This window comes from Tachysurus fulvidraco, chromosome 12, assembly GCF_022655615.1.
Source record: "Tachysurus fulvidraco isolate hzauxx_2018 chromosome 12, HZAU_PFXX_2.0, whole genome shotgun sequence".
In the NCBI taxonomy this organism is placed as follows: Eukaryota; Metazoa; Chordata; class Actinopteri; order Siluriformes; family Bagridae; genus Tachysurus; species Tachysurus fulvidraco.
Window position 1 is genome coordinate 27,544,452 of NC_062529.1, and position 21,047 is coordinate 27,565,498.

A 21,047-nucleotide genomic window follows, 5' to 3' on the forward strand; every position below is an offset into this window, starting at 1 on the left:
TACTAATATTCAAAGATGCAGACTCTTTATCTGGACACAGATAACGTTTCCCCACCCTCAAACAACTGGTAACCTGCAATGTTCTTGTATTCACGCCATTAAATATTTATGTCTGAATTATTTCGTTTGTACATATGAAAATATTAGCTTAAAATTAAAGTTTTAAAAAGTAGTAATAATAAAAAAATTAAAGTTTTTTAATTGTAATAAAAATGTAACAGTCATCACAAAAATGTCAGATTCTTTTCATTGTAATTAAAATCAGACTTCATTAAATTAAGAAGAGATTAAGAAATTAAGAAAAACAGTAAAGAATCAAAATATAAATGACTAAAGGACTGTGTATAATGTGCAGTAATCTCCAGGGAAAGAGATCAGAATCACCAACACCCAGCTGTATCTCCATGAAGAGCGAACAGTCTATGGAGGTTCCTCCAAAGTTTAAAGATGAAGAGTCCTCTCTTCTACACAGGTAACCTCCTCACTGTTAATGTTACTGCTAAAGTCACATTTAAAAGGGAAATAAATTAATAAACAGGATGGAAACCCGAATACAAAAAATCTCACATTTTTTATGTCTTATTTAAAGTCTATATTTAAAAAAATGTTTTGCTTCTGCTTGTAGCTACTTTAAAATAAAGGCCACTTGGTTTGAAATGTTTTGTAATGCAGTTGGCCAACACTTAGCGTCATTTAGCCAGTGACAGGATACCAAGCCATTAGAATCTTCTAGAGTTATAGCAGAATTTAATCAGGAAATCTACAGAGCTGTTGTGTGATCGCTGCAAGTTCCAGGTTGTTGTTTAAAACATTAAAACATTTAACATTTAAAACATTAAGTGGACAAAATGATTATTTTGTGTGCAGTGTTGCTTTAAAGGGCATGCTACACAGTCTTTAGCAGCAATTTTGATACTTATGATATTTATATTATACTATATTAGTTTCAATATATTATATGTAGGTTTGGGTATCAAAATAACTTTTCCGGTTCTAGTTCTGCCTTACGATTCCATAATAAAAGAAATGTGAAAAATAATGCACAATACTTAAACAATTCCATTTGTGTTTATTAATCACTCTTTAAATATTTTTAACAGAGCATTTCAATTCATATCAATTTAAATTTAAATAAATCCAACATAAAATTTAACATCCAGAATTACAACTTAGCAAAACAGTTGTTCTGAAGAAAAATGAACGTCTCTGGGAGAAGACGAGACCTTTCCTGGCTTATTGTATCTCCAGCTGTGGAGAAAACCCTCTCAGACGGGGTAGATATGCTTCATTGTTGTAGCTTTGGAAATAAATCACACTTTAAACTTTTATTAGACATGTTTAACACAAAGCGAACCTCAGCACAGCAGCGCGAGTGACTGATTTCTGTGGTAAGCTGCATTAATTTGGTTGCGTGACGTTAAACAGTGTAAACAATTAATATTCATGAGGTAAGGCGTGGCTATTTAAAGTGACCGCCTCCCAGCGCTTTGCCCATCATCGCATCGGAACCGCGTTTGGAACCGAAACTTAAATATTCTACGCGGTTCCGGTTCCTGTTAAAAAACAGAACCGGTTCTGAATAAGAACCAGTTCTCGGTTCCCAACCCTAATTATATGATAGTGTTCTTTCATTAAAAATGTTGTTGCCTATAGCTCCAGGGTCTACAGTGGTTAGGGTTAGGGTTAGGGTTAGGGTTAGTGTTCCCACCTCCCAAGCATGCCAGAAGGTGGATTAGTGAACATAAATTGCCCTTAAAGTGGGATGTTTAAAATACATTACCTGCTCATTTAGAGTGATGTATTCAGCAAGATCCATCATAGATAAATAAATCTAGAATAACTAAAATGAACATAGGACCAGAGTTTCCGTAGTTTCATACAGTAATGTTCCTTAGTCACATGGTATATTGTTTATGGTAGCGTCTCCGATGTCTGAAAGCCAAAGTTGATATTTGAAATCACCAAAACAAACACGCCCCTAACCCAAATGGGTCCCACCCCTGCAGTGATAGCTCCGCCCACACATACATACGTAACCCAGGCAAATCATGGGAAAAAATGTGTCTTTATCATAGCTGTGTCACGGTCGGCGCACCTGCCTCGCCTCCCGAACGTCAACATAGGGAAGCATAGATATCTGTACACTAGCTGTCGCCTTGGGGTCCTAAAAATGCGTCTAAACCGCCGCCATCTTTGTACGGTGCTCTTTTACCTCAAATGCATGGACGATGGCGGACTTGTGCTGCGTTTGGTTGTTCAAACGAAAGAAATCTAAACCCCAGACAGAAGGGATTACATTATACAAGTCAGAATGTGTTTTATGATATTAAATGTTAGGAAATTATATTTCTGGTTATGTTGGTTTGTTTTAGTCCTTGGTTAACGACGACAGCTAATCCATGTTAGTTACCCATTAGTTAGTGACAGTTAGGGAAACAGACAATGTTAGTAGATTCCGAAGCTCCTAATAAGGCAATTAAATATTGACCCATGCTTTTTTGCTTAAAGGTGAAAAGACCCAACTTTATGTATGTTCTGTAAGATTCCCTCAACTGTCTAACATATTTTATTAGATTGTTCTGGACTTAACACAAACAGAATGCTCTTTTTATATTGTGAAAAAGTAGATTATCTTAATATCAAAACCTTAAATTTTCTCTGGACTTAATGATAAATACATGTCTGACCTTTGGAATGAACCAAAAAAAAAAAAAAGGAATTGCATTCATGATGATTTATAGTGATTTTATTTCTTTGCCTACATTAACGCTAATTCATTAAAAGGAGGGGGTCCCCCGTACCAAGATGGCGGCTCTATTGACGCATTTGTTCCAATGTACTGCCCTATACAAGGCGACATCTAGTATATATATATATATATATAGGGAAGCATCTCCGGAATACTAGTCACTTCCGGACTACACCTCCCATCCATCACGGAGACGGATTGCTCCACCACCTGTCTCCTATCAGCCATTTCCTATATATACGATCGAAGATTGAAGTCTCGATCTGTCATAGCATTCATTCTGAGCGTTTCTAGTTCCTGTTTCTGATCTAGTTTCTGTATTCTGGTCTTCTGATTGTCTGCTGGCCTGCCCTGACCTTCTGCTTGTCTTTCTGTTTTTGATGTCTGCCTGCCCTACGTTGTTGTGTTTGCTGGTCCTGACCCTGTCTGTTTGTTTGCGAGATTGTTATTAAAAGCTGCAAATGGATCATCAGCCTTAGGAGTCCTCATTACAAGCCGAAAGGGAAGAACAATACGATTGTAGATAAACAAACAAGCAAAAATGCCACACAAGCATAATGATGTAAAGGACAAAGGCATATATTAGTTCTGTGTAACAAAGCAAAACCAACGTTACTCACCTATCGAGAAGGAAAAAAGCGCCTCGGCGTCTTAAGTAAAGTCGGCCACATATTCACAGGTGGGAGTTTCCCGAGTCGATAACTCCTGAGCTAAACGCTGTTACTACACAAAACGCGGTTGTAGCTGCCTCTCTACATTACTACGATAGAAAAGAGGTGTTATTTGTGTAGTAACAGCGTTTAGCTCAGGAGTTATTGACTCGGGAAACTCCAACCTGTGAATATGTGGCCAACTTCCTGCTCCTTCAGTTCTCTCCAGCGCTGGAAAGCTGATCCTATATTAACACGTCCTACTTCTTGTCCTTATCGTAAGTCTTTCTTCTCTTTCTTTCTTTGTTTTTATCCTCCATGTCGATGTTAAAACCGCTTTCTGCTGACGTCACACATGCGCACTGAACACTCTCTCCGCCCATATCGACAAGCCCCGCCCCTTTCTGCTCATTGGCTTTTTTATATTTTTTTTTTTATTATTTGGCTCACTCAGTTTTCTGAAGCCTTTCTCAAAAATCGGAGGCCCTACCTTTATGTCTAAAGCTAAGGCTAAAGTTTAGACCGCAGATTTTAAGTGATGAAAATTAACAGCTACGAGTTTTGTTTAGTGTTCTACAAAAGGCAGAAGACAAAAGAGAAACAAACATCAAAGAAACATGGTAAGATCAAAACCAACATAACTATGACTCTGACAAAAATGATTAGATTATAGAAAAGGTTATTGAATTCTAATATAAAAAAGTAGATGAAGGCAAACACATAGTAAGAACATCATAAAGATCTATCTGTTGTAAACAGTCAAAAAAAGTGATCATAAAGTCTAATAATTGAAGCCCAAATCTCATTCTCCTGCTTTACAGGCACAACTCAGAATCTGCTGCTGGATATGAATTCCAGAAAAAGTTCAAATTAACCCTAATGAAGAAGTTTCAGTGTTTGAATGGACTGATAATAAACCTGGGAACCCAAACACTCCTGAATGAGATCTACACAGAGCTCTACATCACAGAGGGAGACAGTGGACAAGTCAATAATGAACATGAGGTGAGACAGATGGAGGCAGCATCCAGGAGAAGAACAACAGAGGAAACACCAATCAAGTGCAATGACATCTTTAAGCCTTTATCTGAACAAGACAAACCCATCAGAACTGTGCTGACAAATACATCATCTAAACAAGACAAACCCATCAGAACTGTGCTGACAAATACATCATCTGAACAAGAGAAACCCATCAGAACTGTGCTGACAAATGGAGTCGCTGGCATCGGAAAAACCGTCTCTGTGCAGAAGTTCATTGTGGACTGGGCTGAAGGGAAAGTAAATCAGGACGTCCACCTCATATTTCCACTTCCTCTCAGAGAGCTGAACTTGATGAAGGACCAGAAACTGAGCCTGATGGAGCTCCTTCATGTGTTTTTTAAGGAAACAAAAGAAACAGAAATGTCCAGTTTGGAAAAGGTTCTGTTCATTTTTGACGGATTGGACGAGTGTCGTTTTCCTCTAGATTTCCAGAACACAGTGAGAGTGTGTGATGTAACTGAATCAGCATCAGTGCCTGTGCTGCTGATAAACCTGATCAAAGGGAATCTGCTTCCCTCTGCTCTCATCTGGATCACCTCCAGACCTGCAGCAGCTGATCAAATCCCCTCTGAGTGTGTGGATCGAGTCACAGAGGTACGAGGGTTCAATGACCCACAGAAGGAGGAGTACTTCAGGAAGAGGATCAGTGATCAGAGCCTGGCCAATAACATCATCACACACCTGAAGTCATTAAGAAGCCTCTACATCATGTGTCACATCCCAGTCTTCTGCTGGATTACAGCCACTGTTCTAGAGAGAATGTTGGGTGAAGCAGAGAGTGGAGAGATCCCCAAGACTCTGACTCAAATGTACACACACTTCCTCATCATTCAGACAAACATCATCAGAGAAAAATACTCAAAGAAGCAGGAGAGTGATGAAGAAATGCTTCTTAAACTGGGACAACTGGCTTTTCAGCAGCTGGAGAAAGGGAACCTGATCTTCTATGATGAAGACCTGAGAGAGTGTGGTATTGATGTGACAGAAGCAGCAGTGTACTCAGGTGTGTGTACTCAGATCTTCAGAGAGGAGTTTGGGCTTCACCACAGTAAAGTGTACTGCTTTGTTCATCTGAGCATTCAGGAGCATCTCGCAGCTCTGTATGTGCACCTGACCTTCATGAAGGAGAACAGAAATGTTCTTAAATTGAATCCATTCTCTGTATGGATGAATAAAGTCAATACAATCTCAAATTTACAGATCAGTGCTGTAGATCAGACATTTGCAAGTGGAGACGAGTATGTGACATCATCAGAATACCCACGAGGCAGTTCCCCTCATTGTTCTGAGTGTTTTGATACGTCACATGTCCATGTTGTAAAAAGTTTTTGGATTTTGCATATTTTGGGGGCGGGGCTGCGGCACAACCGGAAGGCCAGTCGGTACACCAATTTAAAACTTATACTTATAAACCTCCATACTTTATAAAGGCCATTTTGAGACCCAGTACCGGAAGTACCGGTACTTGGATCGCTTAGAAAAGTAATAGCAACAATCTTCAGACCAGGGTCTACGACATACAAATTTGGTGCATGTGGCTCGAAAGCCCTGATAAATTTTTGTCTAAGCTTAAATAGGAAAACAGAATGTTGGCTTCTACAAAGCAACATAACTAGAGACAGAGAAGGAAGACTTTAGAGCCAGGAGCAAGCATCAATATGAAGTGAGAGACTGTTGGACTTGGACAGGGTAGATTTTGAACCTATAAAGAGAACCTTTGAGAAAGTTGGAGGAAACCGAGGGTTTATTTCATTTAATCCTCAATTGTTGAGACAGGAGTGTGGAAGAGCAGAGTCACGTTTTGTGGACATATAAAATATATACCAAACTTTATATACCACATTAGTTTAATGTGTGAAACTGTATTAAAGGCCTCACTCAAATCTAACAGGACAAGAATAGTTAAGAGTTCAGCATCAGCAGCCATCAGGAGATCATTAGTGACCTTCACTAAAGCAGTTTCCATACTGTGTTTAGTACAGAACCCAGACTGAAAGGATTCTAATAGATTATTGTCACTAAGTTTAGCATGAACCTGTGTGATAACGTTCATGTCTGATTAGAAAGTGTTCATTTAGCTGAAAAGTGCTCCCTTTAATGCTAATCTATAACACTACATGATAAGATTTTAGCTAATGTCAGTCTGATTCCTAAACAGAATTCTCTGTAGTTACTTCTGGTCAGATTATAACCAAGTGGCATGGTTTATAAACATGATTTAAACAGTATTTTACACAAAAAACCTCATTAATAATTTCTTCACTGGTTCTGATGGTCTGAGCTGCTGCAGTTCTGGAAAGTGTTGTATGTGATGGAGGTTTTGATCACATGAGCAGTGATTTATCTTAAAGTCAACAGGCTGCTGAGCTGCAACTTAACATTCATTAGTCTAACATTTCTTACATTTCACTGCAATCAGGATAAGATAGAGGTGATATGTTCATATCTCCTGGTTCTAGTTAGGACTCTAGCTGCTGTGTTCTGGACTAACTGGAGCTTGTTTCTGCTCCTACTGAACATCCAGACAGTAAAGTATTACAATAATCCAACCTAGAGGTAACAAACACATGACCTAGTGTTTCTGCATCATGTCATGACATCATATCTCTGATCTTAGTAATATTACTGAGATAAAGAAGGCTAACATTGTGGTATTATTTATGTGAGCTTCAGATGAGAGACCGGTATCAATAATCACACCGAGGTCTTTTACTGCTGCACATTATGTAATAGAAAGACCATCCAGAGTTACTCTGTAATCAGAAAGCTTACTTCTGCCTGTCTGTGGTCCTGGTACAAGATCTTCTGTGTGTCAGAGTTAAACAGGAGGAAGTTAGTAAGTGTCCACTGTCTGATGTCCTTCACACAATCTTCAGTCTTATTAAACTGGTGTCTCACATCTGACTGAGCTGAAACATATAGCTGTGTGTCATCAGTGTAACAGTGGAAGCTAATACCATGTTTATTAATAGATTACTCTAGATACTAGTTAGTTAGCTGTAGTTAAACACTAACTTTACCCATTTTAATGTCCTCAACATGTAGATGTGGACTGCAGTGTCACTTTAACCATATTGTCTAACTGCTGTTTGTACTTTCAGTATTTATAACAATGAGAAGGTTCAGTGAAAGCTTTGAGGACGAGTTTGATCATTTGTGTGAGTTCATTATGTTTTATTTTATTCCCTTTAGTATCAGCTGTGATAAACTTGGAGTAGAAAGTTGGTCATCTCTGTTCTCAGCGCTCAGATCAGAAACCTCCAAACTGAGAGAACTTCATCTGACTGTGGAAACACTGCATCTGTCTGGGGATAATCTAAAAGACTCAGTAGTGAAGATTCTCTGTGCTGGACTGGAGAATCCTCACTGTAAAGTGGAGACACTGGGGTAAGATCATCTCTCTGTGACTCACAATAACTCACTAAAAGCAGCAGTTATATACAGTGTTGTTTTTCACCTGAAATGTTCTGTAACACTACAACATTCAGAACAAATACATTAGTCATTAAGTGTTAATGAGTTTTCTACAGAATCACTTAGGAATGAAACAAACAAACAAACAAACAAATAAATAAATAAGAGAACATTTCTAAAAATTAAAAATATTAATTATTTTTAAAGCCAGCAAAACTTTTCCAGCTCAAATAAACTTAATATCAATAATTGTAAATAATATAATAAACTAATATGACTGGTGCAGCCCCAGGGTCCTGGTCCCACCCATGTGGAGTCCTGGCCCACCTACATAAACTCTGTTATAATGTTAGAGTTATTAATAAACCCCAGTTGTCACTCACTAGGAGCTGCTGCTTTAAGAAGCTTCATTGTGACGTTGCTCAGTAACATTTCTGTGTGGTGTTTAGTCGTGTAACAGACTAGTTTAATAAAGACTTTATCTTCTCTGAAACAGACACCACACTGTGTCTTTACCCCTGAAACTCCTACACTGTAATCAGAGGATATAATAAGATGAAATGTGTTACAGTTTGTGTTTACACTGGAGAACAGTGTCAGAGTGGAGATTGGACTCATCTGAGAGCTGAAGAACAGAACTGCAGTTGGTTTACAGTACATGGGGCAACACCAACACAGTCATTTTAACTCCAATTAAAACACATAATCAAACAAATATAATGGATCTCCTTGTAGACTGAAAATAAATCTCAGCTAAAACAATTTGTTTGATTTCTCAGTGATTTTAAAATATTTTAAAATAATATAATATTTTAACTAATATTCTAAGTTATATTTCCGTTCATGATTTAACATGGACTATATGAGTAATTAAAAAAAGTCCTGTGTTTGATCTGATAGACTTTAAATATCATGTACACTATATTAAGTGTCCATACACACTAATGTTGACAGGTGACACAATTCTATTGAATGGTGAAGCTGTGTGTGTGTGTGTGTGTGTGTGTGTGTGTGTGTGTGTGTGTGTGTGTGTGTGTGTGTGTGTGTGTGTGTGTGTGTGTGTGTGTGTGTGTGTGTGTTACATAAACAACTGATAAATGAACAGATCTCTTTCAGCTCATTGTCCTCTTTTTACACTCATGTAAGTTCTTTTGAGTGACAGCTGATGTTGAGTTTCTTCTCAACCCTGTGCCCACCCTGTTTTACCCAGGACCACCTACTGTTCACTATCTGACAGGAATGTTGTGTTCAGTGTTCATTATACTTTATATAATAAAATCTGTAGATGAAGAGTGTGTTATTGTGTCTCTATACAGGTTGTATAATTGTGATGTCTCAGATGAAGGCTGTGCTGCTCTGACTTCAGCTCTGAGATCAAACCCCTCACACCTGAGATACCTGGATCTGTCCTGTAATAAACTAGGAGACTCAGTAAAGAAGCTGCTGTCTGATCTTCAGGATGATGAACATTACAAACTACAGACAGTGAGGTGAGTAATGACCTGTTAATAAAAGTTTACCCTCATTATCATTACACATTGATACACATCACATTTCTCTTCAATAACTTTCACATTATCAGGTTAGAAAATGTCACTATATTCTGTTTAATCAGAATTTTTCTAACGATTCTCTTTAATGCTGTTTTGTGTTCAGTAAAGTGTGTTGATGTAAAATTCATGTGAAGGCAGAAAACAGGGATTCAGACAGTCTACAAAAAGTCACCAATGAGTTGATGAGAGTGATTGTTAATGAACATTGTGTCTTCTGTCATTCCTGTAAAATTCACCTGAGTTTGTTCTTAAAGTCTGCACTTAAATATAAATGTAGAACAAGATCTAAATGACACAGTAGTGTTTGTTATATAAAAAAGCTCCTGTGATTGGATAAGAGCAGTGATGTGATGGGTAAAGATCTGCTCATTATCCTGTTAGAACTTGTGGAAGTTCTCATTTGTTCTAGTTAAATGTTAGAACACAGATGTTAGTAAGAATGAAGAAATGTTGAATGATTCATTATAAACAGGAGATGATGATGTTTCTGTTGGAGCAGAGATGATTACATGCTGTTGGTCATGAAGTACCACAGTCCACTTTGTGCTGATTAATTCACATCTTTTTCTTTCATATTCAGCTTCTAATGAATATCTGTGTGTGATGAAGACTCCAGTGTTCCTGCATTACCATGATGGAGAATAGAGAACATGTTTATTAACACATCACTCATTTAGTTCTAACACATTAAACACACACAGAGACGTGAGAAGTGTGTGTTCATCGTGTACAGTGAATCAGACTAAACACAATTCTACACTGAGTTTATAATGACCTCTGATCCCTGGATAAAATTCCCTGGACCTCAATCCCATAAAAACCTGAGGGATTATTTGTAACAGCAGGTGAAAATCCACATGAACTCGAGCTGAACCCTGTTCATTTTACTGTTTGTGTCATTTATTATTTGTTTATTATTGTGATATAATTTACACTTTTTACACATGTACACTTATAGCTATATTACTGGGTACATAACTAAAATTATATTGTATAAAGGCACTTAAAATGTCTTGTAGAAATACATCATACATTTAGAAGGAATAAATTACATAAATACAGTGTCATTATTTTTGTTGTGTAAAATTAATAGTCTAACATTCTGTAGAAAATCTATTTTTGTTCTTCAAATATATAATCTATATAAATAAAGTTCTTCAAACATAAATGTGTGTCTAACACAATATATAGTTACAGAATGTATTTCTGAAGAGAAACATGTTTGTAATAAAAATAAATGACTATAACATGTAGGGTTAACATTATAACACAACGTTGCTGAGTTAAAACAACCCCCACTGGATCAGTCCACATTGTACCCAGTGCTGGAGTTCAGAATCGACCCAAACTGGGTTCTGTTTAATCTGTCATTTTAGACTGCACCTTTATGAGGAGACTCACCTGGGAATGAGTGAATATGAGCACAAACTCCTTCTTTCTGTTGTGTATCAGTCTGTTTTTTACCTGCTTCCCTCTCAGCTGTTTTAGTCAGTAGTGGAATTATTATTAATAGAATTATTTTCAATCTGTTTTCTGTGCAGCAGCTAACGAACACTCATAATTTAACCAACATTAAAATGTTATTACATTTATTCACCTGTCGTTACAACTTGGTGTATTGTATAATGTCTTGTTTTTAAGCCTATAAAGCAATACTAGTGCTGCCTGTGTCTCTGTTGCTAGCACATCAGGAGATACAGCTAATTTCAGTTTATCCTCCACAAGACAAATGTTAAACTCTATAATTTAATTTATTTAATTTTATTACGTATTATTTCATGACACTATACTCTCATGCTCTTTGTAATGTTTGTCACATTATATAAATTTATTTTTATTCTATTCTAAATTATTATTGTATATTATGTAGAACATTCCATCACACACACCACACACACCACACCACACCACACACACACACACACACACACTCACACACATAGACACACACAGAGGGTTTGTGTATAATAATTAAAGTGGTGGTGTGAGACCCAACACTGCTCCACACTGAACACATTTTAATGAGAAGATTTAATTGTAAGAACGATGGACAAGTGGAGGGACATGTTCAGGTTCACCAGGTCAAACCTCAGTGGATTAGAGATAGAACAACTTGAGCTAAATCTCTCCCTGATTTATTTCCTGCTTTATAAAATGTAATTTTACTGAATAAAATATTAATATCATCAATATTTCACTGTTCACACAATAAAATAGGTAAAGTAGTGTCATGAAATAATACTTAATAAAATGAAATAAATGAAATGAGAGAGTTTAGCATTTGTCTCAGTGAGTTTCCATTTCTTTGTGGTTTCTCAGTAACATGACAAGCTGAGATTTATTTTTCTCTTATTAACTTGAGAGAATAAAGAGACGCTGCTGAGGGAAGTGACATGAACTAACATTCGTCAGACGTAAGTATGGAACACTGTAGTGTAACTGTTCCTTCTGTCAGAAATAAAACTGAAATAGTTGGTGAATGACTGTGGTGTGAGAGGAACAATACACTTGGGGTCATGCTGTTGGAGGAAAATCATCATCATTGGGGGTAACAGTAACTCTGTCTCTGGGTTATTGTCCTACAACAGCACGAGGGCAAATGTTTAAGTCCTCACACAAGTGATGAGTGTTCAGATCATTACACACCTCAAAAAGAGTTGTCTAAGTGTCTAAGAGTTTAGTCTAACTCTACTCTCTTAGACTAGAGTTTGTCTAAGCTAGCAGCCATACATAAAGAACATATTAAAATGCTACACACAAGGTAGCAGTCGTACATAAACACAACATAGTAAAAACATACACACATACAATCATGCAAAAATCATTTAAATACAAAGACCTCTCAAGAAAAACAACTATATGTCTCCTTTTCCACATTTTTTATGATGGCCTTAAATGTGTTTATTGATATACACATTTCTAGTTTAAGATCTTTTTTCAAGTTATTCCATGCCCATAATGCATAGTATGAATATGCAGTTTTCCCCAAATCTGCCCAAACCCTGGGTACATTAAAAAGCAACCACTTGGATGAGCTTTAGCTGATAACTAGCAGAATTGGGACAGAGGAGGGTACAGAGGTAAGCTGGAAGTTTACCTAGCATGGCTTTATATATAAAAATATACCAATGCTGTTTTCTGTGGGTGGTCAGTGATGTCCAACCCACCAGGTCATAAAGAATACAATGGTGAATAAGGGACTTTACATTTGTAATAAAGCGTAGAGACGCATGATACACTGGATCAAGGCTCCGTATGATGGAGGAGGCTGCGTGCATATATAATATGTCACCATAATCAATCACAGATAGAAAATAAAGCAGTTCTTTATTTTGAGCTTCTTAACTAAATATGTAGATTAAATAAAAGTTTGTCGTCTATTCATATACCCAAGTACTTGTACTCTTTCAATGTATTTACCATCAGACGTAAAAATGCCAAGATCAAGCAACTGTGGGCGAGTTTTTGATAAGACCCCATTGTGGCAGAAGTTCTATTCTATTAATCAGAGATAGTTCAAGTGAACTTTTCCTAAGTTGCAGAGAAGAACGCAGCAGAGTCCTGTGGAATATCAAACCTCTTTATTCAATACACTTGTATGTGTGAAGTCAGAATGTCCCAAGTCTGAACATAGTGAGTTAGTTGGATGTGAGGAAATATGTGTCTATTTGTCAGTGTTGTAATGTAACGGAGTATAAACACGTCGTTACTGTACTTAAGTAGAAATGTCACGTATCTGTACTTTACTTCTCTATTTAAATTTATGACAACTTTCACTTTTACTCCACTACATTTCCGAGATAAAATATAAACTTTATATTCCCACTAAACATCTTCGTTACTCGTTACTACAAAATAAACTCAGCAGAAATGTGTGTGACTGTAATAAGGGAGGTTTGGTGTATCACTGCTCCTAGATTGTATTACGCTCCGCACGCTCTGTTTCAGCGTAATGTTGCCAAAAGGAGGCAGAAGCACAACTGAAACTGCCATGGAAGCCCCTGCTGGAGGACCTCCCGTTATACACCAAGAAATGTTTCTGTACATTGGAATGAAAGATTCTTCCTACCGCATGAAGCGTCTCTTATACCTACCGAAAATCACTGAAATTTTACTTTCTACTTTTACTTCAAATACTTAAGTACATTAAATATCAGAAAATGACTTGATACTTAAGTACAGTAAATATCAGATACTTTAAGACTTTTACTTCAGTAATATTCTAAAAGGTGACTTTCACTTCTACTGAAGTCTTTTTCTAGTACGATACTTGTGCTTTTACTCACTGTTGCCCAATACTTATCCAAGATGGATATGCATTTACATTTGAACTGTCGAATGCAGACCCAGCACAGATAAAGTGTTTATTTATCTGACTGATCATAGCAGCTTTATCCTTTATGTCATCTGAGCCAACCAGAAGGTGTTCAGTGAGGCTTAAAGCAACATGTGTACCTGACATAGATTTAATAATTTTCCAAAATTTGGAGGGGTTCTTTAGATTCTGTGTAACTGTCTTCAGAAAAAACTCAGAAATTTTGGAATTTCTTATCATCAAGGTGCACTTGTTCCTTAGGGTTCTAAATGTAGTCCAATCAGCAGAGGAGTTTGAAAATCTAGCTCGGGCCCATGATTTATTTCTTAAATGAATTAGCTCTGAGAGACTGTCTGAGAACCAGGGATTTTCCCTACCACTGATCCTAACCTTTTTAATGGGAACATGTTTATTTGAGATAGACAGAAAAATTGAGTGAAAATATTTCCATGGCAATTCAACATCCGGAATCAATCTGTTAAGATCACTATTATATAAATCACTCAGGAAAGCCTGCTCTTGAAATCCTTTAAAATCAACCGAGGTTTTACTTTGGGAATTTTTGTATTCCTGACACAAGCAATTGCACAATGATCGCTAACATCACTGCAAAATATGCCAGTTGAGGTGTATTTGTGAGACGTATTTGTTATAATTAAATCAAGCAAGGTAGATTTATGTTGTGCTTTAGGATTTAGCCTTGTTTGAGCATTAATGAGTTGTACTAGGTTTAATGAATCACACAGTTCTTTAAAACAATCTGACATCACTGAAAGCCAGTCCCAATTTAGATCACCTATAAGGATGAATTCAGAGTCATTTAACTCATGTAAAATATCTGAAATACATTTGACAGCAACCTTTGGAGCAGACAGGGGTCGATAGCAACCAACAACAGTGATGTAAGAATCCTCTGATGTGCCTACTTTGATAACCAAGACCTCAAACTATTTAGCTTTAGTAATTGACAGAGTTACAGAGTTAATAAGCTTGGATTTGACATACATGGCAACCCCACCTCCTTTATACAACTGATCAGTTCTATAGACTTTATAACCATCAATAAAAATTAAATCATCAGTTACAGATTTCTTAAGCCAAGTTTCTGATAGAACCATTACATCAGCGTTTGTCGTATTTGCCCAGATCTTGATCATATCCATTTTAGGGACCAGACTTCTAACATTTAAATGTATAAAACCAAGGCCTGATCAATCTACTGATTTTGAACTTCTAGCTCATGGCACAAAAGAATAGTCATGGAACTAACTGATGAACTGATTAGTAAAATACAGAGAAGTCATACAGATTATTTTCTGGAGTAAACAGTACTGGATACAGGCTTCAACACTTTCTGTGCTAATGGAAGAAGGAGGTCAAGGCCTGGTGGACATTAAGTGTCACATGCAAGCCTTCAGACTACAAGCAGCTCAGAGACTGCTGTACCTTAAAGAGCATAAAGGCTTGGACACAAAGAGCAGGTCTAATTCTGCAAAAAGCAGCCAACCTTGGACTAGACACTTATTTTTACTTAAAGGTGATGAGGTGAGTCTCTGATGAGTCTGTGTGGATTACACTATTTTATAAGTCAGTGCTACAAGCCTAGAGAATCATTTAAAAAGGTATCGTGAACAAACGAGGAAACTGGACTTCTAATGAACCCTTAATTTTTAACATCATAATTCAAACCAGACTGTGTTCTATAGCTAGAGTGTGAGTTTGTTATCTTTTAACGTAAGAACTTCACAAAGCTGGGATGTCTCCTAGGCAAGATGGATCGTTTCTCCGCGTCGATCCATCAGGCGTCATATAAAGCCTCAGCTCTTTCCATTCGAGCTCTTCATGTCTCCTTGCTGTTGTCCGCGTATCAGGCTGAACTCCTGCTTGATTTGGGCCAGCAGCTGGAGAGTGGGTCACCATCCCCTGATCTCTGGAAGGAGATCATCACGGTCAATGACCTCGTCCTCCGCAATGCCCGTCAGGCTGTCCAGGGAAGCGGTCACTCTATGGCTTTGTCGTTGGTCGGAGAACGTGCGCTGTGGCTCAACCTATCTGGTCTCCCTGATAGTGAGAAGCATCACATTGCTGGGGCGCCGGTTGAACCGGGTCAGGCTCTTTTCGGCCCAGCCGTTGCGCTGATGCAGAAGTGCTGCGTTTCTAGAGATGAATGACTCGCCGGAAACATCTCCATCTCTTAAAGCAGTACTAAGAGAAAAAATAATTTCATTTTCAGTTTACAAAAAAAGGAAAGAAAGGGATGAACAAGTAGAATTGGAACAAAAAATTTAACAACTAGAAGACTTTAACATAAATAACCCAACAGAAGAAACTATAACTTATATAGTTATAGAAACTATAACTATAACTATATTAGGAAAATATAAACTCAAATTGAACAAATTAATCAATAAACATACACAATTCCTAATTCATAGGCTACGACAAGAAAACTTCCATCATAATAACAAATCTGGTAAATATTTGGCAAATCAAATCAAACAAAATAAGGAAAAAGCTACAATACCAGTGATTGTAGACACAGCAGGGAAATCCACCAACTCACCAGAAGAAATAAATCAAATCTTTCAAAACTTTTACAGTAAATTATATTCCTCCAATAAAGACCCAGATCAGAAAGACATTGACTCATTCCTCAACAATATCAACCTAACTCAACTTAAAAAAAAAATACATAGGGTAAGTGTGGCGTGTGCACATACATAGGGTAAGTGTGGCGTGTGCACATACATAGGGTAAGTGTGGCGCGGGCGTGGTGGCCTGGGCTTTGCACTGGGCTGGTTCAATGCTACACGCCATGCTTTTTTAATGCATTATACACTAGTTGACAAACATATCATGAGTATAACAATGAAAGCAGCCATATTTATTCCACAAAAAAAAAACAAAAAAAAACATATACACACACACAAACAGGGTAAGTGTGGCATGTGCGGGATGGCTGGGGATGGGTATGGATTTTGGGAACATAGCCCGTTGTAATATGACGCCGGCGGGGGTCTATACTATGCCATGGCCATGAGGGTTATCAGTAGCAGCTTTATAATACCTTATCATTATTTTCATTATTATTATTATTATTATTATTATTATTATTATTATTATTATTATTATTATTATTGCTATTACTGTTGATATTGTCACCTTCCTCATACCCAATTTTACATTTACATTTTGTCTTGTGTAATACTATTACTGTCTTCATTGTTATTATTGTCATTATGATTAATATTATTTAAATTAATATATTTTCCTCTTTGATTTATGTATGTGTGTATATATATATATGTATGTATACACACACACACACACACACACACACACAAACACACACGCGTTTTTTTTTGTTGGTCTTTGTATTTGTACTTTGCATCTAATAAAAAAAAAAAAAGAAGGAGGATGAGGCTTTCAAACTGTGCCTTCCCATTAAGCTGGCACAGCTTATTTTATTGTTATTTTAGCAAAATATTCCATCGATAAATGTAGATTCTTTAACCCCCCCCCCCCACACACACACACACACACACACACACACAGACACAAAATGTCTTAAAATGTTTTCCCAAAAGCCCTTAATAAGATGTGAGGTCAGAGTGCTATAAGAAGCTGCTATATCTTTTGACATCATTTGATTTATTGTGATTCTGCCCTTAATTCTTTTTCTTTTCTTTTCCACTCTATTTAAGATCATGCAAGTTATTTTTTCAAATGTCTGTCTGTCTGTTTGTTTGTTTGATTTATTTATTTGTTTATTTAATTTGTCTTTTCTAAATAATCTATTACTTATTCTGTGTTAAGCCTGTTTTCTACTATTTACTTTTGTAGATTGATTATTTGCCTTTGTTCTTTATATACTTTTGTATTGAATATGTATACTGTATATTTAATATATGTATACTTGTCATTGCACCGCAAGGCTACTCTGTGCGCATGCGCACTAAGCCTCTAAATGAAAGCGAAAGAATAGTTCGACAGCGGACTACAGGCTATAACACCACCGTAAGGTGAGGACTTCTACACGTTTAAATCCTTTATACATCGATATTTTCATACGAATATAAAATACGATAAGGAACAACGCGTCTGTTGAGTGTAAACGATGACGGAGCGATTCTTACCCAAACAATACAGCGCTAGCTAACGTGTCTCGTGGCTGTGTTTCGTATTGACAAGTAGTGCACTAGGTAGGTCACTAGAACGCTGTTTGTGCACCACAAAGCAAGTGCGCTTAAATAGGGAGGATGGAGCGGTTTGAGCTTCGGCCCTAGGCGGCTAATTCCTTGTTATTTTTACACTACATCATATAAACGACATGAAATGTAACACCGTTGTAACTTAACACCGCTAATACACCACATATCTGGTATTATTCTGTATTTTTATATTTAGCTTTGTTTATTATTATTATTTCCTCTGTTCATGTCGAAAACTAGCTTTAGCATTAGCTCATCGTAGCTCTTCCTTGTTCGCTATATGTACAACTGTTATTAGTTAAACTGCGTAACGACATTAACTTTTATTCCCACACTTGGATTTAATAGATTTTAATAAAAAGGATTATAATAGGGGTATTTTAACATACAGCTATTTAAAACCACGGTTGTCGCTACATAATGTCGTGTATTATAGAGTTACAAAGGGGCGGAAAGTTTCGGTAAACTTACTGAAACTTTCAACGGGAACTTAATCTGGTACTTAATCTTAATTTATGGGAATTATTTGTAACTATAGGGAAATGTATATAAACTATATGATATAGAAACATAAATAAACATGTTGTTTGGTCATAAGCAGACATGAATACAAGGCAGAGGCAGTTCTAGGCCTTCTTTAGGGTGTCTCCAGCCCCCTGTGTGTGATCTCAGTCACTCTAAAACTATAAGGAGCATTTTTACTTTCAGAAATAAACAATAAAAATGACGTTAAAATGCAGGACGTGTCGTCGATGGGAAAGAAAATTATTTATCAGTTTGATCCAAGAGCGATTTTTAACTTTGCTTTTACACGCGTGTGTTGTAGTGTTTTAAAAGTGCGTCATCAGCTGTCTGCTTTATTAAAATGGAGAAGCGCAGGTACGCGCAGCGTGCACGCGCAGTCAGAGCTGGAGGCGTTTATTTATAACGTTAATCGGCGGAAAGCCGCAAAGACGTCAACCAAAAGCAGTGAAATGTCACTATTCTTATTACCAGAGTTGTAGCACAAACTAAATATTAATGCAAACAATCCATTTAATACTAAATAAAAATAACATTTATTGATTTGGTCTTTGTCTTGTGAATATTAGTTTATTAATGACGTCATTCATCGGACACACTGTTTATAGAGAATACACACACACATGAACTGATCTGATTCAAGACTGACATCATTACATCATGCATAAAATTTTGGTGTCCACTTTTACCATTTAATAACACCATAACTTTTGGCTTACTATGTAGTCATATAATATATAATATAAAACTCTTCTTGTTTTAAATTCTCACTGAGGGATAAAACCCCTAAAGATGAAACCCTAGAACTGCCCCTGATGCAAAGTAATACAAATTTAAAAAATGATGTCTTGACTGATTTAATTGTAAGTAGAACTTTAATTGATTTTTTCATTGAGTAACACAAAAGCAAACATTATTATGCTTGTAATAAACTTAATAATTGTAATAAACATTATTTTTCTATGATTGCTGTAAAATGAAAGCATCCCCCACCCTTTGCCCTTCTAAAAAAGTCTGAATTAAAATGTAAAATGAAATAATAATAATAATAATAATAATAATAATAATAATAATAATAATAAAAATGTATTATTATTATTATTACTATTATTATTATTATTATTATTATTATTATTATTTTATAAAGCACCTTTCAACAATCTCAAGGACTCTTTACATGATGTGATATACAATGAAACAGAATTAAGGAGGTTTAGTAAACATCACTATACGTATACACAACATACACATACACCATAGAAAAGGAAACACAACATCAAAACATCCCAATCAACAAACATGTACATTAGAGCAACAAACATTCTAGTAGACAATACAGAAGAGACAAATAGAGACACAAAACCATGTCAATGGACTTGAGAATTTGAATAACAGGAAGTGAAAAGATAAGTTTTCAGATTAGTTTTGAAATCCTGTAAAGACGCCAGGTCTCGAATGTTCTGGGGAGAGAAGTCCAGAGGCTGGGAGCCACAATACAGAAGGTTCTACCACCAAAAGATTTCAGCCTATAACGAGGAACCTCTAATAAATTAGAGTCAGAGGACCTAAGTGCAGGGGCAGGGGTATATGTGTGAAGGAGATCTGTGATATATTGTGGACAGGAGCGATGGAGAGCTTTAAATGTAGTGAGGAGAACTTTATATTGAATACAGAAACTAATTGTGAGCCAATGTAAACTGTATAAGATGGGGGTGATGTGGGGGGATTTCTGTGTGTGTGTTAATACTCTTACTGCTGAATTCAACGACTTTTTCAAGGAGCTTCAAAAGGAATGGGAGATGGGAACTTGGTCTATAGTTAGTCAGTACAGAGGGGTCCAGGTCTGGTTTCGTTAGAATATGGGTTACTGATGCAGTTTATAATTCTTGTGGAACTAAACCTGAGCTGAGTAGCTGTGAGATTAAATTTGATATAGGACCGGAAATAACAGAGGTGCATTTTTTAAGTAAGTTTGTAGGGGCTGGATCCAGATGACACGTGGAAGGATTAGACTTCTCTATTAATTCAGAGATATATACAGGGGTGGGAGGGAGAAAGTTATCAAAGGTATGTTGAGTAGAAACTGAACCAAATTCATCAGAGTGGGTAGGGGAAAGGCTAGAGGTGAAGTGATTATATATACTATTGATTTTATTTTGAAAAGATTGCAAAAATATCTCACAGTGCTCTGCTGTCAGGTGGAGGTGGATGGGTGAGTTTCTAAAACAGTGTTTTAGGCCGAGATGTAGCCGTATTAATAAGGCCAGAGTAATAGGTTGTACGAGCAGTCTGTAGAGCAGATTTGTAAAGTGAATATGGTTCTTATAAGTACTGAAATGCACGGTTAAACCAGTTTTCTTATAAAGACGCTCAAGGCGTCGACCAGTAGCCTTCATAATACGAAGGGCAGGCGTGAACCATGGAGATGTACGCAAAGAAGGTACTTGTCTTGTTTTAATAGGGGCATGCATATCTAAAGCTGTTGTAGCCGACATGCTATATTTAGCTAGAATGTCCATAGGGCTAGCATCTTAAGGGTTAGGGTTAGGTCTCAATGGCTTCTTCCTGGACCTCATCAACATCCTCCAT

General features: G+C 36.8%; 2 protein-coding genes and 2 long non-coding RNA genes across 14 annotated transcripts in view; 3 read left to right on the top strand and 1 right to left on the bottom strand.

Annotated features, from left to right (window-relative positions):
* Positions 1–5,886, top strand: LOC113658674 (protein NLRC3-like). Its single transcript, XM_047821203.1, has 4 exons — positions 1–68; positions 356–472; positions 3,969–4,019; positions 4,221–5,886. Exons 1-4 carry the CDS (start codon positions 16–18, stop codon positions 5,869–5,871), a joined length of 1,872 nt encoding a protein of 623 aa, XP_047677159.1. The 5' UTR covers positions 1–15; the 3' UTR covers positions 5,872–5,886.
* LOC125145990 overlaps positions 5,456–21,047 on the bottom strand; it is a 26,539-nt gene continuing 10,947 nt past the window's right edge. Inside the window, exon 2 of the long non-coding RNA XR_007144473.1 lies at positions 5,456–5,558. This is a non-coding gene — a long non-coding RNA (uncharacterized LOC125145990). The remainder of the gene's footprint in view (positions 5,559–21,047) is intronic.
* The window catches only part of LOC113638338 (NLR family CARD domain-containing protein 3-like), a 20,560-nt gene continuing 17,143 nt past the window's right edge, over positions 17,631–21,047 (top strand). For 8 of the 11 annotated variants that reach the window (XM_047821198.1, XM_047821187.1, XM_047821188.1 and 5 more), the window contains exon 1: positions 17,631–17,747. In XM_047821198.1, coding sequence (XP_047677154.1) covers positions 17,674–17,747 — 74 coding nt within the window. In that variant the 5' untranslated portion in view covers positions 17,631–17,673. Of the gene's footprint in view, positions 17,748–17,773; positions 17,928–21,047 lie in introns of those variants that run through there. The other 3 variants (XM_047821190.1, XM_047821192.1, XM_047821197.1) reach the window with 3 other exon arrangements.
* On the top strand, positions 17,944–18,677 carry LOC125145991. Its single transcript, XR_007144474.1, has 2 exons — positions 17,944–18,164; positions 18,328–18,677. It is a non-coding gene; the product is annotated as an uncharacterized LOC125145991 (long non-coding RNA).

Excerpts from the sequence above, each read along its gene's own strand:
- LOC113658674 (XM_047821203.1), top strand. The coding sequence starts at position 16 with ATGCAGACTCTTTATCTGGACACAGATAACGTTTCCCCACCCTCAAAC. Across the intron at positions 69-355 it reads TCCCCACCCTCAAACAACTG|TAATCTCCAGGGAAAGAGAT; the intron begins GTAACCTGCAAT and ends TATAATGTGCAG. Across the intron at positions 4,020-4,220 it reads ACAAACATCAAAGAAACATG|GCACAACTCAGAATCTGCTG; the intron begins GTAAGATCAAAA and ends CCTGCTTTACAG.